Below are 17924 nucleotides of genomic sequence, written 5' to 3' on the forward strand. Positions count from 1 at the left end.
ATAACTCTTTTCAATCAGCTGAAATTAAATTCAGAAAAAGATTAACTAAATTTCTACTAAGTGCTTCCACACATGGACCTGCTCCTTGCGGAGACAGACTTATCTCCTCATTTCCAACTTCAAGGCAAAGATTATGGGATGTTGCTCATATAGGGTCTTGGGGGTTTGATTAGGTCCCCCTGCCCCAGTTTTGGTTTGGTTTTAACCACATAAAACTACTCCCCTTCATGGACAGAATCTAATCCTTTTTAAGTAAGGATGTAAAGTCCTAACTGCTCAGCCCTACTCCCTGTATTACACAGCTGACTTCCTTAATGAAGAGGCAACATTGTGAGTAGTTTGGAGCTATACAAACCTGTTGAGTGAGCCAGTTACTCCTAAGTCAGGAGCCTAATGGCCAAGTTCTGGCAGTCTTTCCCCTGACTTGGCCTCTTCCATTTACACAACTGCTCACTTTCATGAAACCTGCATTAATATCTACTTTACAACTACAATTACACTTTTTAACTTGATTTGGCCAGTGGCTTCAAAGTTACCAGTGAGACTGGCAAACAGACCATAGTATTACAGAGATTTTTTCATAACTTTTTCAACACTTCCATAAAGGCACATAGCATCTACATTATAGACAAGATCAATGCTAAAATATTATTTCTTAGAGATGGATGTGGAATTTTGTCTTACTCTGCCACTCTGAAGCCAAACTACAGGACATCAGCTACTTGCCCTTAGGCTCCTTAGCTGGGCACAGGCAAGTGAAAATCTATACCTCCTGACTGCTCTGGGGAACACACTGTTGTGCTCCAGCCTGAAACACTACCAGAAGCTAGTTACTACCAATCCCCTGGTTAAAAGAACGCTACACATACTAAGAAACTACTGGACTGCATCTCGAACTGTGCAAGATTTAAAAGCATTGATAATAAAACTGATTTGATAGGATAAAACTACTAAAATACTTATCTTCTAAGCTAGCAAGAATGTTTAAAAAATATTTTCAAAAGGGTAGCTACTCGAAACTAAACCTCACAGCAACGTGAATCATTACTAAAATAACACCAGGACATTTGAAACAAGGTGTGACAGTTATGAACTCAAAAACAAAACTGTATCTGTGTCAAAGCTAATATGGCCACATGACACTAGACCGTTTTCAACAAAAATTTAGTAGGCTTTTAAATTTTTTTTTAAGCTCTCAGAACAAAGTGCTCAGCTTTGAGACTGGATGGAAAAAGATGTCTGAAGTGAGGAAGAAGTGGTGAGTGAAGAGGTGAGAACGTGAAGCACGTAGTATCCATAGTTAGGTAGATTTTCATTTTTCTGAAGTTTGAAACAGGTGCCTTGGTCAATACCTGTGAGCTTACAGCGACTAAGCCCAGCAACTGGAATCTAAAAATCTACTGTGAGCTGGAAAGAACAGAGTAAACACCAGTTCTGAAACTAATTGCCTGGAAAGGTGGACGATCAAAAGACACAGCTTTTTTTCAAGCAATTAATTTGCTGATGACAGTTATAAGAGGTCCAAAGAGGAAACAACTAGACTGGTGCATGCAGTAATATCAGAATTTTTTTCATGGCATTATAAGCCTGGAGGACTTTGACCTGACTCATGCTGAAAAGAAAATGCCGAGGAGAAGAAATATGCACAGCAATATAGCCAAAAAAATCAGAAATTACTTTGTGTTAGAACAAAAAACTCTTACCGTTTAACGAATGTTCAATTCCTACTTTAGTATAGTTAGTATCTGGTAGCATATTTAGTGTGAGAACTTTTCCAAACCTCTTAAAGATTTAGATTTTCAGAAAATACCACGTTATCCACCTGAATGGACAAAGTCAGTTTTCTAAGACAAGATTTTGGCTGACAGTGACTAGGGCAATTACTCTATTCAATTGGTTTGAGTTGCATTGGACACTGAAGGAATCTGTTCAACTACAAGGCAGCTCACCAAAGAATTAGCTTATTAAGTCTTTATTGCAAACATGAGGGAACATATCAATGCAAATTTTGTCTGCAGCTGCAGACATGTACAGCTTTTTAGCAGCCAGTATCTGCTCATCTCCCTCTTAAAATATAGCCTCCTATGAGCAATATACGAGTCACTCCATCAAAAGGAATAACTAAGAATCACTAAATCATTTCCCACATTTTTTATTTGGCAAGGACACCACTGTGAGGCTAGTATTTGCCCTTAAGAGGAAGAGTAGAATGTACAAAGTCCTGCCTCCTGAGAGAGGAAGAAAACTTTCCTCTGCTCCTAACTTAAATCCCAAAATTTTGCTTATTTTCTGTTTTGTACTGACTCTCCTTTGGTTTTTCTATATCTTTCACCAACTATCTTCTACTCACTTGAAGTCTAATGAAGAAAGAATAAAGCCACGAAAAGCTTCATCAGTAAAAGAAGCCGGTAAGAATACTCATCTACTGACAGAACTATCTTAGATGTTAAAAGAAGTTTTAGGTTCTTAAGACTATAATTTGAAAGTTTTCAAAAAAGAATTTCAATACTTTCCCTTCCTCTCCCCTCCTTATTATGAAAAATAAGACTAAATAATTTTTGTAATATGTATGCAGTCAGGAACTCATGTGAGTCTCTGAAGAAAGCTCCTAGAATAAAACACTAGTTTATGCTAAGTCCAAGGAAAAAAAAAATGTTAGAACAACCAGAAAAACCCTCTAGGAACAATAGACATTTGAGGGGGCAGGAGGAGAAATATCTTGTTTTATAACTTCAGTTTCAAATTCTGACAAAATGCAGCTTTACTATATAAGACTGCTCATACAGCATGTATGTATGATAAATGATGATGAAGCAGCAGTACGTAAAAGTTTAATACATACATTTTCACAATGGTTGGCTTCACATTCAACTTTGAATCTTTGCTTCTAAAACAAATAAAGAACTATGACTTCTTTACCTTACTGGTGAGGTATCTTATGTTTCATGGTAAAATCACCTCCAAAACTAAGTGTCAATATCAAGATTCGTCAGAAATTTGTTCTGAAGTTTTGCAAAGGTGTTGGCTATAAAAGCTCTTCAGAGGTAACAACAACAAACAAAGAAAAAAAGCAAAAACATGCTCTAAATGAAAGAATCAGGAATACATCTAGCTTTTCCAATAAATGTTATGTGATAATTTTGTGATTAAAGCCTAATTACCATTAGTGACATTTTAAATATTAGTTCATCTCAAGATGAGACAGAAAAATGAGAAGGAAATCATTACCTGTTTTACAATTTAACACATGTAGTACCCTCCTGTGTCTACTGTCCCAGTAACTTTTTCACAATTCTTAATCAACAATCCACATATGATGAATTATGGATGTATACATGATTTAGTTATTGACTGGCAATGAAATAACTCTTAAATATAAATGCTAACCTCGCTGCTCTGATTCATCTCTGGCCAGGTCTGGTTTAGGGATGGCATTGATGGAGACTTGCTTGGAGGTGCTTCTGCTGGAGAGCCAGAGTAACCTACCTCACCAGTCTGTTCTCCAACTTCTGAAATGACAGGAATCACTATAAACCAAAAATCATTAATTGCATTCATTTCATTCTCAGAAGAGCGGCTCACATCTCATGGAAAAGCACAAAGTACCCTTTGGTTTCATCTTTTCCAAGTAAATACTTAGCAGCAGACAAAAAACACTCATTCAAGTCTAACATAATTTATCAGGTGAGACTCTTATTTTGAGGATCTTCCTGAAAATGGGGCTTTGAAGATTACACTGTACCATACAATCTCCCTGTACTTTGGCTTTTAAGTAGCATTTTTAGATTTTGATTACATATAGAAATAAATATATTTTTTTTTACATTATGAGAAAATAGTCACACTAATGTTACATCAAATCCAGCACTGAAGTTTATTTTACAGAATAAAATACTTCCTTATATGAAAGGTTAAAGCAAAACCACTATATTAACACAAACATAAACCAAACCCATGAAAATGGAGACTATGAAAACCATTCCCTTAGATGATTCCCCAATGAATATTCTACATTTTAAGCCACCTTACTAAAACAAGGGTGTTTCCATTTACTACATTTTGCAAATTGAACAAGTCTAGCAGCTGTCACATTGCAACTGTACAGTTACTGTTATTTCAATTTTCTCTGAGCTTTCAGTAAGTACAGTCCCTTACAGAAATACTCCTTCAGAGCTGTACAAATTTTCATGATGTACACATTTTTGTTCTATTCAAACTCCAAGAGAACTGGGTAAATCTGAACAGCAGATTCTGCATAACACAGTAAAATCCTTCTTACAGTGTCTTCTGTTTTGCTAGATGTCACAATACAAGCTAAAGCAATGCATGAAAAATATATAAAATGCCTCAAAAACCCAGAAGTTCAGATTACAACTTTATAACATAACTATAACTGTATAATGGGAACTGCTGAAAAAGTGACTGATAAGTAGCTAGACATATTAGCAAGTTGTTTGTAGTCCAAATTAAAACACTGAACAAGATAAAATACTGCATAAAAGGAAAGATGGTTTAACTAAATTACCATTTAAAAGAACTGCTTGATAGATATGCCATTGAAGATGACTGCCACAAGAATGTGTGATACACTGTACCAAAAACTGATTCAAATTCATAAAAAGGACTGGTTTCCTGAAGGCTGAACTCTTGTAGCATTTTCTTCAGCTGACAGCTCAATATTCTGTTTGCTGTCTTCCATTCAGAAGAAACTCATAACAAATCCAGTGTCAAACTGAACTGGAAACACTTGAATAGTCAATAGTGACCAACTGCACCTTTGAAAAATCAACACCACCCATTCTGGTCTCCAAAGTGCTGCTGGGGACAGCAAGAGGCACAGCCTAAAAAGAACAGACGAAATATTGAAGTCCAGAAAGAAAATAATTGTCCCATCTTGAGGCCAGGGGAGACTGAGGTGCTGACACAAAAAAAGCCACACACAGAAACCTGCAACTGGTCAAAATTTCAGAAGTCTTGCAAACTTCTTGTAAATAGCAGACATCAGACTGAGACTCAGTGTTCCCAAAACTGTGCCCAGCAGCCAGCATCTTGCACTACTGTCCTTCAGGGAAAATGGCTTTACAAATTATTGCAGATAGAAACTGCATCTAATACCCACTGCAGGCAAAAAGCATCTGGCAATTGAAAATAGGCTACATCAGACTGGTATTTACAGGCACAATGATGTCACCAAGTAGTCAAGATGACATGCTGTGATCATTGTACACAAAATAATATACTAAGTTCAAAATATGCCAGTGGTGATGTTTTGGGAATGCATACTGCATATCAACTGCTCTGCAGCAAAATATGAATTAAAATTTTCTGATGAGTTGAAAACCCACAAAATTCTTATTTCAACACTGGTGCACTAGACAGCTAAACTAACTACTAGCATTAAACACAAGGTCAAAAGATAATGCTGAAAACTGCTGTGGATAAACTATGCAGCTACCTGTAATTCAAGGAATTTTGCAAGTATCTACAAGAAACATGAGTAAATGTTTACACCCATGGTAAATTTCAGGGCTTAAAGTAATTAAGTTGTGTAAGACAAAGCATGGCAGATTTTTTCTTACAAGGAAATAGCATTGCTGCAGCAGCCCAAACCAAAAACATGCACAGAAAAGCAAAATTTGCTTTGAGCTTTTTAAGGGTTGGTGGCCTTCACCAACTGAGATAAAATTGAGTTTAAAGGAAAATATTCATATTTATTTATGTAACAGGAAGTGAGACTAGTACTCTTTTCAGCTGCAGATGATAAATGCTGCCAAGATAGATGCAGATGCTATCCACAGTATTCAATTAATAAAATCAGTGTATAGGCAATTAGAGGAGCACATGTACAACTGTCTGACTTCATGCTCCCATTCTCATTCACTGCATTTTTTTCTACAGGCTGTTCTTCAGCAGGGAGATCTTGTTCATTCTGAAGAGCTGACATTATCTATCTATAAGTACCACAGCATACTGTTAAATCTTAAGTGGAGCTGCTGCAGGCCAAATAATTCTTTGAAGTATATGATCCAATTCAAAGTACTAGACCCACTCAAATGTATTGTAAAATTACCACATTATTCTAAGAACTTAAAACACCTCATTTCTCTCTCTGGTCAGCAGAAGGATATTAGCACTTCATTTAATATTTTTTCTATTAACATTTTTTAGAGGCATAGTACTACGCCAGAAAAATTACCAATTCTATAAATGCTTTATTATACAATAGGTCTATGCCATGTGAGAGAAATACATTATCTCTGGTCATGAAATCAGAGGTAAGAGAAGACCAATATGTAATGGCTTTGGGACACCTGCAGTTGGTCACATAATAGACACAGGAGCTGAAGAGGGAGAGTCTGCGAGAGCAGACCACAAGAGTTCTTCCCTCCCTCGGTCTGAATGGAGACATAGGGGGCAGGGGCTGTTACCTCTCTTTCTGCTGGCCACTAGTTCCAAAGTCAAAATGGAAAGAAACAGCAAGTTTCAAGTGCAGAGCAGAAGCACTTGATCAGAGCACAGTGGAAGATCAAGAACAGAGTTTCTAACAAAAGGACAGAATTATTAACAGTATTGTTAACAGGCTTCAAATAAAGTTTCCCATGCTGCGCATTATTTTAAAGCCATTCAAGCAATTCACCTTCAACAATTTGAAAATACATTGTCAGCACCCTGACTTGTATCAGAAAGTGTGCTCATTAAAACTAGGGAAGTGATTGTACCTCTGTACTCAGCACTGGTAAGGCCGCACCTCAAATGCTGTGTTCAGTTTTGGGGTCCTCACGACAAGGAGGACATTGAGGGGCTGTAGTGTGTCCAGAGAAGGGCAATGAAGCTGGTGAGGGGTCTAGAGCAGAAGTCTTAGGAGAAGCAGCTGAGGGAACTGGGGGGGTTTAGCTTGGAGAAAAGGCAGCTCAAGGGAGACCTTATCACTCTCAACTGCCTGAAAGGAGGCTGTAGTGAGGTGGGGGGTCATCTTTTCTCCCAAGTAACAAGTGATAGGACAAAAGGAAGCAGCCTCAAGTTGTGCCAGGGGAAGTTTAGGTTGGACATTAGGAAAAATTTCACCAAAAGGGTTGTAAAGCATTGGAACAGTCTGCCCAGCAAAGGGGTGGTGTCACCATCCCTGGATGTATTTGTAAGACCATGTGTAGATGTGGTGCTGAGGGACATGGTTTAGTGGTGACCTGGCAGTGATGGCTTAATGGCTGGATTTGATCTTAAAAGTCTTTTCCAACCTGAAGAGTTCTATGATTCTACTCACACTGAGGCTTCAGTCAGTGGAAGATCACTAACAGTTTATTTCTTTGAGAAAACTGTATCCCGTGAAAAATGTGCACTCAAAGGCACTCTGAGTGTCATACTTTACAGCTTCTGTGTCTCAGGAGGCTGTTGGAAGCAAGCTTTTACTGAAATACAACTTTTATGGGAACTTAAAAGAAAAAAAAAAAACAACTATTACAGAAATTTGACTGGTTGATCTTTCTAGGCCTATTTACAGTCCTTATGTTGAACCCTTGTAATTTAATGTTCACAGTAGTCTGCACACAGACCTGCAAGTAACTTTTAATTTAGTAAAATAGTAAATGTATACTGAGATTTGGACTGTTGTAACTACAAGTAAAACCATAGGCAAATTTATAAATTCTACTAGAGTCTTTTATTCAGCATACAAATTTTGTTGATAAATCATGTGCTAGAAAAGATCAGCTATTTCCAAAACTGCCGTACTGGTGGCCCAAATTTAAAAATAAAGAAAAACCTGATTGGATAAAAGTCAGCAAATTTGCAAAAACTGTCATTTTTCATTGTAGAAATAAGAGCAGTGTCAAGTATCAGTCAGAACTTATTTTTTAGGCACAGCTTACACAGTATGGTAACCATTTAAAAATTAACTAGAACAGGGTAACTTCCCTCTAATATCATAGAGAAAACCACTTTTTTTTTTTCAAAAACTACTTTTAAACATAGTTTTTCCTCAGATTTAAAGACCACTTTATACCTCATGAAAATAAGTCTAAGTTTCATATTAACAAAGCTGCCTGTAAAATAAGAACAATAAACATACATGTAACATTTTTTGGTACAATGTCTAATTTATAACATTTTCAGACAACTTCAGTTAAATAATAAAAGCCTTGAAATCTACTACCAATGAGAGCAGAAGAACAGGTATAGCTATAGTTGTTTGGTTTAGTTTTAAAAAAAACCAAAAACAGTGGTTTATACAAAAATACTACTTAATTTTCTAGCAAGGTTTTTGCTTGGCCATCACTTTAATAAAAATAAACAGAATGGGTAGGTTTCAGACACTTGCTAGTTATTCACTCAATTAATTGCACATATTTCTTACGTTTCTCTCCATCACAGCAAAATGCTTACTCATACTGAAAACACTTCAGTTGTGGATAACCACTGTTGGAAAGGTTCTTTGAGGAGCCAAGCTACTCCCACAAAAAGCAGTTTAATTATTAAAGCAGAGGTAGCAAGAGCCACAGTATCTAGTTGAAGATCTCATCAATAATTGTCAGATTAAAGTCTTTGACATCCTACAAATACAGTATGAAAGGACCCTCTTTCAAGTACTTGGTAAAAAGAAATGAAATTCTAGGAAATCATAGTACTTGTGCACCCACAGTATAACCTAACTTGTCTTTGACAAGCAACGACTGCTTGTTAAAAAAAAAATATCCAAAGCTGTTCTCTAAAGCTGTTAAAATATTTTCCTCTATTTGTTCTAAAATTAAAAAATGAACATGGCCACAAACATCCTGGCTGTAAACACCGCTTTTACATGGAACAGTAGTCTGCTTCTCAGTTGTGGGACTGAATTTCTTGTACATATTATCAAGCAGAACTCATACATTCAACAGTTTATCTAGGAGCACCCAAAGGTAATGGACTGTACATAGCAAGACTACGTGCAATGGAGGATAAACCCTGCTGCCAAGTCAGAAGACAAATTTAAAAAAGAAAAAATAAATTGTGCTACTGAACCTGTACTTTTAAACTACACAGTCTTACCTCTAGCATTGAATCTGGGAATATTTTTCTAAATACTTTCAAGACTCAGAAACTCATGATGTATTTTCAGAAATGAGGGTTAAAAGAAAGCATATTCATCTGAAAGCAAGTTTGAAGTGTAGCTGTATTAAGAATCTGGAATACAATAGCCGATCATGAATAAAATCCATACCATGACAGCTTTGTTTTCCTTAACCTTTAAAGGACACAGGCAGTAATTCCAAATGTAATAGTCAATGCTCAGATTAGCTCTGAGCACTGGTTAAGATTTCTAAAAATTGCACATTACTTTATTTCATGCTGTCCAATGCATTATGCTCACACTTTTAGGTCTCACACTTCATTATGGCATTTGTGTTGAAGCATGTCTTACCTGTCGAGTCTTCCAAATCAATCAGTTTGGGCATTAAACTTTCAGGTAACTTTTCTGGCAAATCATACCCATTCTTCCTAGCAACCACCAGATGAAATGCAGCACAGAACTCGTCCAATGTCAGTGCACCATCTTTATCAAAATCTGACAGTTCCCTAAAAAGGAAAACTTAGTATAAATAAAATTTCTTAATGTTATTTCCAAAAAAACATACTTCTGTTGTGCTACTTGGAAGACCAAAGAATGAAGTTTATAGTTCATTTTACCTTATTAAACACTCCATAGTAGTGCTACATGCTACATTTCATTTAAAATGAGACTTGAACAAATATAGATAAGGATCTGATCACTTAAATTTAAATGCACGTTTCACAGTAAAAGCCTCAAATTAATTCTTACTTTGACATTTCTTTAAAAGGTCAAAATGCCTTGTAAACAGTGTCAGCCTAGACCCACTAAAGCCATATTGGCACAAATATAAGTAGGACTGAACATAGTAGAGTACTAGTGAAATTTCCCTTAACACCCTCTAGTAAGCAGATTATATGATGTCTGCGACATAGCTGTCACCTTTCTAAATAATCATCCCAAATAAAGACACATCACACTTACCAAATATGAGAAAGTTCAAGAATAGGTAGTTTTGACTTAGTGAAAAATTCTTTAGCTGCACATCCTGAAAAATTACAACAACCATTTTTAATATTTAAAGCAAGTCAAGTCATTAGAAGACTGTGTTATGGTGAGGGAGATGAGCTATTTAGCAAAGGTTTAGGGAAAAATGGCACTAATTACTAGGTTTAAGCAAAGAAAAAGGCAAATTAATTTCAAATCTTTCCTTGAATTATATACTCGAGTTTACTAGAACATTATCAGTAAAACGCAGAACTTTCTTCAAAACCATATGCAAACCTAAGCACACAAAGTCTTCGTAACAGAACTGCTGCACCCACAATTATATGTTTTAAAGAGTAACTTACCTGGTATAAATCCATTTAGATCAGGTTGAATGGTTTTAAACTGATTAACATAATACTGCCTTTGTTCATCAGTTATTTTCCAGGGGTCATCATAACTACTTGATTGCCTACGAATTTCATTTGTTGTTGTAGCTGATGCTACAGTTCGTACTGTTGTCTGGTCCTGAAATGAAATATTTTTCCTCAGTATTATCTACCTAAAATGCTTCTATGAATCCTCAACTTCTTGCCTTCAAAAAATAAAATATAGTTAAATCTCACAGTAGGTTAAAAGCTGCAGGAAACCATCAGCAGATAGCATCTACAGGATAATGATAGGGTATTTTTGCACACTGATACATATGGATAGGAATGACTGCAGGTATGTCAGCAGAAAAAAAAAAAAGTATGGCACATATGCAAATAAGCCAAACAAATGTTTTAAAGTCGTAATTGCTGACATTTTAAAAATTAGTAGCTTTTAGTTTATCATTCTAAATGAGGTCAACTCAATGAAACAAGTATCTGTTTGGTAAATAGCACTAAACAGACTAGAGCACAGACACACAGTAAACATCTGCAATGAAAATTATTTAAAAAAAAAAAAAAAAGGATTGCAACATCAATCTGGATGAAGCAAATTAAATACCAATAAAGTGTCACACCTGGACAGAAGCAGGATGCATGGCTAAAAGAGCACTGGTTGGTGGGGTATCTGCAAAACTGACCCAATTTTCTTGATGGGGTGGTGGTGAATGGCCAGACCATATGGGATCACTAGAAGTAGTAGATGAGCCTGAAAGCAGAAGAAACATTTCCTTTTCAAAAGACGACCTTGAAAACTGAGTAATAACTATGGATGTGGAATGCAGTCCAAAAAAACAGAAATCCTGAAACTTGCTCCAGTCAGGGAGATACACTTGTAGAATGGTGAAGAAAATGAAAACCAAATTGCACCAAGGTGACAAAGTTCACCTCCTGACAACTCAATTGTGACGATTTTTACATTAGGCCAGTTTAAATCTGTACTAAAAAGACAGAAGTGAGGAATGAGTTTACTGCAACATGTAAAATGAAAATCAGACTTTACCCATTTAATGAGTTTTGAATGAGTTAATACTCCACATATTCACTTAATTGAAATGAGTTAACACTTGTATGGACAAACAGCTTTTAAAAGTGGCATACGATATTAGCATGCAGCTCTATCATCACTATATTTTTTTTTTTTAAATTTTAGGCTTTAGTTTGTCATTCAAAGAACAAAGCCTTGAAAATTCCTCATAAGAATCAGGCTTTTTGGCACAGATAATTTTTTTTCCCCTTAAATTATTTCTATACTAATGTAACTCAGTTACTTAAAAACAAGCCAACCATAATAAAAGACATCCATATAGAGTGGTGACATCTGCTGTGTATTAACAATCTGGAACACAATAAAATTGAGATTCACCCAGTGCCTTGTTATAATCTACTTCTGAAGTACTGACGATGTTCAATATCTTAATCTTAAAATAACGATGAAGCAACTACAAAAAGATTTGACCACCCACTGCACTGTGTAGAAAACCCTCATTAATTCTCTTAAATTGTGGTTGCAAATTAAAAATTTAAGGAACTGAGACTGAAGGGGAAACAAACCATCTAGAAGATGTCTAGAAGAATCCAAGTACTCCAATCTATTCCTTGACTCCTAAAAGAAATGCTAAACTCCTTAAATCTAAACAGCAGTTGTGAAAAATTACATTACTATTCTTGCACAACTGTTTTCTCTTGAAATACATTAAATAAAATCATAGGTAGATAGGTATTTTTGCCTCATATGTAGAAGATTTCCCTTTAAAAGCCAGGTCAAATTCCAGTGAGTTTCTATAAGACCTCCACACAACCCATGAACAAGAAATGTGACATTAATGTAATAATTTTAATCCTGCCTCTAAAATCTAAACTGAAGCAATAAAACCCCAGAATTTACTGTCAAGATGCTGACTAAAAAATATTGCTATGAGAAGTCCATTTATATGAAGGTAATCTATTTATGAAGCTGACAAACAATTTTGGATTCTTGGAGACTGATGACACTACAGCACAATCTGCAGTAAACACAGTGGGGGAAATCAGAGAACTAGTGAGGCACACTGAGGGATAACATCTAAAGTGCCAGTAACCTTGTTAGTATATAGAATTGCTATTTAATATCTGATAGTATGCAGTTACTCATTCATTCCATAAATAACCTTTTTCCTAGGAGAAAGCAGTAAGAAAAATGCTTAGAAATGGCTCATCTTTGTTCTTCTACATATACCAGCCATGACTGTGCACAACGTGTTTAATCTTGCATTAGAGTAATAACCGAGATTTCCAGGAAGAGAAGGATTTTTGAAGGAGAAGACAACAAATATACAAATCTGAGAGGTTACCACCAAGGGAGTTTTGTGTACTTTTTGTTTGTTTGTGTTGTTTTGGTTTCGGTGTGCATGTGCTGTCATCTTTTTTAAGTTAGCTTTACTAGAATAAAGTGCCACTATTAAGTACTTCTTTTGTTCCCAAATTTATCCTCCACTTCTGGAAGCTCCTGATGTGGGCCGCAGGTTCTAGTGACTGTGCTGGTTTTGGCTGGGATAATTTTCTTCATAGTAGCTAGCACAGGGCTATTTTTTAGATTTGTGCTGGAAACAGTGTTGATATTTCAGGGATGTTGTGGCTGTAGCTGAGCAGTACTTACACAGAGTCAAGGCCCTTTCTGCTTCTCCTACCAGCCCACCAGCAAGCAGGTTCAGGGTGCACCAGAAGCTGGGAGGGGACACAGCTGGGACAAATGATCTCAACTGACCAGAGGGATATCTCCCATACCATATTACATCACACTCAGCATATAAAGCAGGGGGAAGAATTAGGAGGTGGGGGACATTCAGAGTGATGGCATCTGTGTTCCCGAGGAACCCTCACACATGATGGAGCCCGGCTTTCCCCGTGAGGGCTGAGCACCTGCCTGATGGTGGAAAGGGCTGAGGGAATAAATTCCCTGTTTTGCTTTGCTCGTGTGCAGCTTTCACTTTCCCTATTAAACTGCCTTTATCTCAGACAGTAAGTTTTCTCACTTTTACATGTCCAGTTCTCTCCCCCATTCCACCAAGGGGGAGTGAGTGAGAGGCTGTGTGGTGCTTAGCTTCTAGCTGGGGTTAAATCACGACAGAGACTTTATCCAAAATTGCTGAGGATAAAGGCAATGAGTTTGATAATGTTTTTTGCCTTGAGATTCTTCAGCAGCAGCTGGCCTAACTCTAAAACAGTAGAACAAAACATGTAGAAAAGCTCAGTCTCTCTCAGCCCTGGGCTAACAGACAAGCTATGATTCAGAAAAGACCTTCCAGCATCTCCTGTAGGTATGCCATGCTTAAATTTTACTTTTGATACAATGTCTCTGTCTTTCAGACACTGAAATTATTACCACAAACCTTACATATATGTTTACTCTGCCTTTACTTCTCCCAACAACTTGTCTTAGTACAGTTGAGTTTGTACCCTGCTCTAGCACAGCACTGCTTCCAAAGCAGTACTTCGGCAGCGAGGGAGATGCCAGCAGCACCAAACTGGCACATCTTCAGTGCACTTCACAAGTAGCACAAGAACTGTTTCTTTTCTCCCCTGTTGAAGTGATTCCCAACAAGAACACTCTCGCTTTACTGTTCCTGTACTCTGCACTGCATGTTTTAGGTCACAAGATGGGAAGCCTGGAGAAAGATTATTTTACTAGTAAGTGTGGACAACTTCATCTACCCAAATACTCATGCACTGCCACTAGCCAATAACTCAAGTCTCAATCATTACATCATCTATTTGACATTTGAATTAGAAACTGTCACCTCTCATCTTCTCAAACTAGGACCAGGAACCAGACTAGGAACAGATGGGTAGAAGAGAAAGTAGAGGTAGAAAGAAGAAAAAATGGATCATAGAGAAGACTCCGAACTATCAGTGTATTTTTATTTTATGATTTGTAACCCCATGAAAAAATAAACTTCACCAGTCTCTGTACATTTTCACTTAGAACAACATTAACAGCACTTTGAATGGAGAGTAGGCTTAAGACCACTTACCAGATTTGAACTAGCTGGTGAAGTCTAATGCACTATGTATAGTATAAAGTACTAATTAATTCCTGTGGCTGTGCTATATTCTTCTCTAGCTTGAGTATCTTACCAACATGCTGGTAATGTGTGGAAAATTATCTCATTTCCTGTGGGAGAAGAGCTACCCCCTCACTTATGCTACAAATATAAGAAATGGTTTGTCTAGATAGCATCTGAGTATCTTGTACTTTTCAGTAACTATACAAATGTGGGTTTACTCAGAGAACTATGTTGTCAACTAACTTTGTAAACTAGCAAGAGTTCTCCTTATCATCAATTTGTGATGAAGCAAACCAGAAGATGAGTACAATTTTGCCAATAATATAATTCAATAATATAATAGAGCTCTTCCCTCCGTGAATAATTCTGCCCAGGTAAGAACAATCCTTAACTTGTAGCAAGGCTAATTACCAAGTTATTGAAGCAGTAACTAGGAGATAAAGGACTATTCAGTCCCCTGCAAGCACAGTAAATATCTCGGTACTCTAACGAAGCAGGAGAACTGTTAGAACAGCAGACATCTTCCACTTCTGTCCATGAAGTTTTCTACTTCTTTGACTCAAAACCAGCAAAATCTCTCCCAATAAGGAAAAGAGAGAAGTGTGACTTAGTGCTGCAAGTTCTCATACATATTCAGACAGCAAACCAGAACTTTGATGTGATGCCAAAGAAAGCTAACAGAGGTCCTATGACTGAAGAGCAAGCCTCAGATTTTTTTACTACTTTGCAATCATTATTTGGATACTACCAACATAAATGGTCCTCTTTGCTTCCAGACCAGACACTACAAGGTAATAAAAAATACCTTTATTCTGACATGGCACTTTACAATTTGAAGTGGGGAAGGGGCTCTTTCTCCCAGGTTTGTTACTGTCAGCACCATTCCAGCAGCTAAAGCGGTTGTGCAAAATGAGCTGAAAAGGTGAAATGAAGTAATTTCTCTCTTGTAACTACAGGAACAGGATGCTCTCATCTCATATACAATTCTGTTTCATACAAGGGGTTCAGTCATCCACTGTATTATTCTATGAAGATTGAGCCAGCTAAGTGGTGCAAGCCAGAACTGGGACATAAGATTTTTGAGCAGCTTCATCTTAAAACTGCTAAATCAAATGTACCTGGAAGACTTCAGAAACTCAGGTTTTAACAGAATTTACTTTGACATCTAAGGATAAGACCTGAACCAGTTATAAACCTCATTCTACACAGGTCATCTGTGTCTGCCACTGAACTTTTAATTCTTGATAGTAAAGTACATGCACTCTTTGGAAACCTTTTTATAAAAAAGCTTGAAGAAAGATGGGAACAAGCCTTGGCTTCTGAATTCATATGTGTAAGCACACTGAGCTAGTCACAGCAGTGCCTCAGAGTCCAGCTACTTTTGAAGCATCACTAACACTAATCTAACTGAATTACTGGACAACACAGCGGCAAAAAATTTGTAAAATCCAAATTTTTTTCATCTGTTGAGATGATGTTTTCTTCCTCAAAAAACTAAGAACTACAGGTACAAGTTATGCTTAAGATTTCTGATACAAAACAAGGTGTAGAACTCCTAAAAACAACAATTGAGCCATTATCTAACAACTATACCACAGCCCAGTTCAATACAGAAAGCACTACTTAATTTTATTCATGGTGGGAGTATGACAATGCAATGGAGTATCTTTACTATGCATAAGTCATAATCTTCCTCTTTAAATATCTCTTTCTTCAAACAAAAAAAAAGTTTTGATTTTTGTCCTCCTGGTAAGGCAACATACTGCTTATTCTTAGGCCCACCAGACACATTTTCACACTTGAGGTTCCATGCTTTCAAGTTGACAACCCCAATACCCTCAAACAACATTTCACATAGCATGAAATACAAGCAGAGACCTGGGTTCTTATTTTTCTTGGATCACAAGTGAAATGTCATAGTGTTGCCTTAAATCTTACTGAAATAATACCACATACTTGGCAAATTATCTGATTTCTCAAGAACATCTTGCACTGGAATCAAGATGAGCCTGCAGTGCTGATTTTAAGAAAAGTAACCAACAGTCTATCTGGTTCCTCCTAAATGTCAGCAGAATGCAATTTTTCTACAAAATACTGTCCTTAAAAAGCAGGCTCAAGAGAGGGAAGAATAATGACAAACTGTCCACAACAAAAATTCATAGGAATAACTAATTGTCTGCAGTCCAAAAGAATCACTCACAGTGAATCAGGATGGCAACTTTTGTTAAACTAATACATGAAAATCCACTCTATTTCTAGCACTGGCAGAACAGACAATCCTTTTATAGCAGTATCTCCAAATTACTTTAAATACACTGTAAATGTGTTTCAGTATGGGGCAAAAAAGTGGTGAATATTGAGCTAGTTCAGAAATATTTATCCATTAGACATCACACAATAAACAAATATTAACATGGTATTCCAACTTTATTTTTAAAAGGACCATATTGAACTCTTGAACAGTAGGGATAGTCTGCAGACTTTCCTGGGGTCCTTGACTTCCTAAGTTAGAAAAACTTCACAAGTTAGAAGTGAGCTACCAAACAAACTTGTATTTCAGCCTGCAAGAAAAGCACATAAACAAAAATATGCAAGAAAAAAGTCAATAGATTGATTGTTGAAAGATCACAGTGCCTGGATTGAACCCTTAGAAGTAATTATAAATGCAATGAGCAAACTAATAATCTTTAATCTTTTTATCCTAAAATGACTGCCACTTACTAGCAAACAACATTCAAGCCACTGGCATAAGCTTCTGCATACAACCCATTTCACCTCTAAAGTAAGTTTATTTCCTTATCCAACCAATTCTAACAACAGAATCCCTGGTCCTCCATGGATGTTTATAACTGCAGAATGACAATAAATTTTAAAGTGATAGATCAATTTTGGAAAATCACAACTGAAATAAACCAACTGCAGTTCAGTCAGGAAATACAAGCTACAAAATGAAGGATATTTAGCAGTATCATAAAAAACAGAACCTGAATTAGAATTGCTCTGCAGTTCCCTAATTTATTAAGTCTGAGATATTAGAAAAGAAAACAGAACTTTTTGACACAGGAAATATTAAGGGGGAAAGCTTTTTAAATCTGAGCACAGCAATACAACAACAGGGAGTGTCTTCCTCTTAAATAAAGAACAATAAAGGGTGAAAATCTTTACTGAAACAAGTGGTTCTACCTTGACAGATTGGAGATACAGTAGCTTCGGTTAGGTTTACATAAACATTAAAGAAAGAAAAAAAATGTTAGGAGAATTAGTTGTTCTGACAATTCATCTAACCTACCAGAAACATAGTTCAAATAATACATTATCTGCTGCTTTCCCTTGAGCTCCCCATGATTTTGGTTATAACTGACAGTTTCTGCACAATTTCAATAGGATGTCAGTTTTGTATCAGAAAACTTTTCACTGGGAAACTTTCATACTCTTTCC

The 17924-nt window shown here is 36.6% G+C and overlaps 1 protein-coding gene across 1 annotated transcript in view; it reads right to left on the reverse strand.

The window, feature by feature from the left end:
- The window catches only part of REPS1 (RALBP1 associated Eps domain containing 1), a gene marked incomplete at its 5' end in the record, with an annotated part of 49250 nt that overhangs the window by 18182 nt on the left and 13144 nt on the right, over window positions 1-17924 (reverse strand). The window contains 5 exons of the mRNA XM_008935859.1: window positions 3388-3509; window positions 9395-9549; window positions 10007-10070; window positions 10375-10537; window positions 11019-11149. Of these exons, the coding sequence (XP_008934107.1) occupies window positions 3388-3509; window positions 9395-9549; window positions 10007-10070; window positions 10375-10537; window positions 11019-11149 (635 nt within the window). The remainder of the gene's footprint in view (window positions 1-3387; window positions 3510-9394; window positions 9550-10006; window positions 10071-10374; window positions 10538-11018; window positions 11150-17924) is intronic.

Source organism: Merops nubicus, unplaced genomic scaffold (genome assembly GCF_000691845.1).
Source record: "Merops nubicus isolate BGI_N331 unplaced genomic scaffold, ASM69184v1 scaffold23262, whole genome shotgun sequence".
NCBI lineage: Eukaryota > Metazoa > Chordata > Aves > Coraciiformes > Meropidae > Merops > Merops nubicus.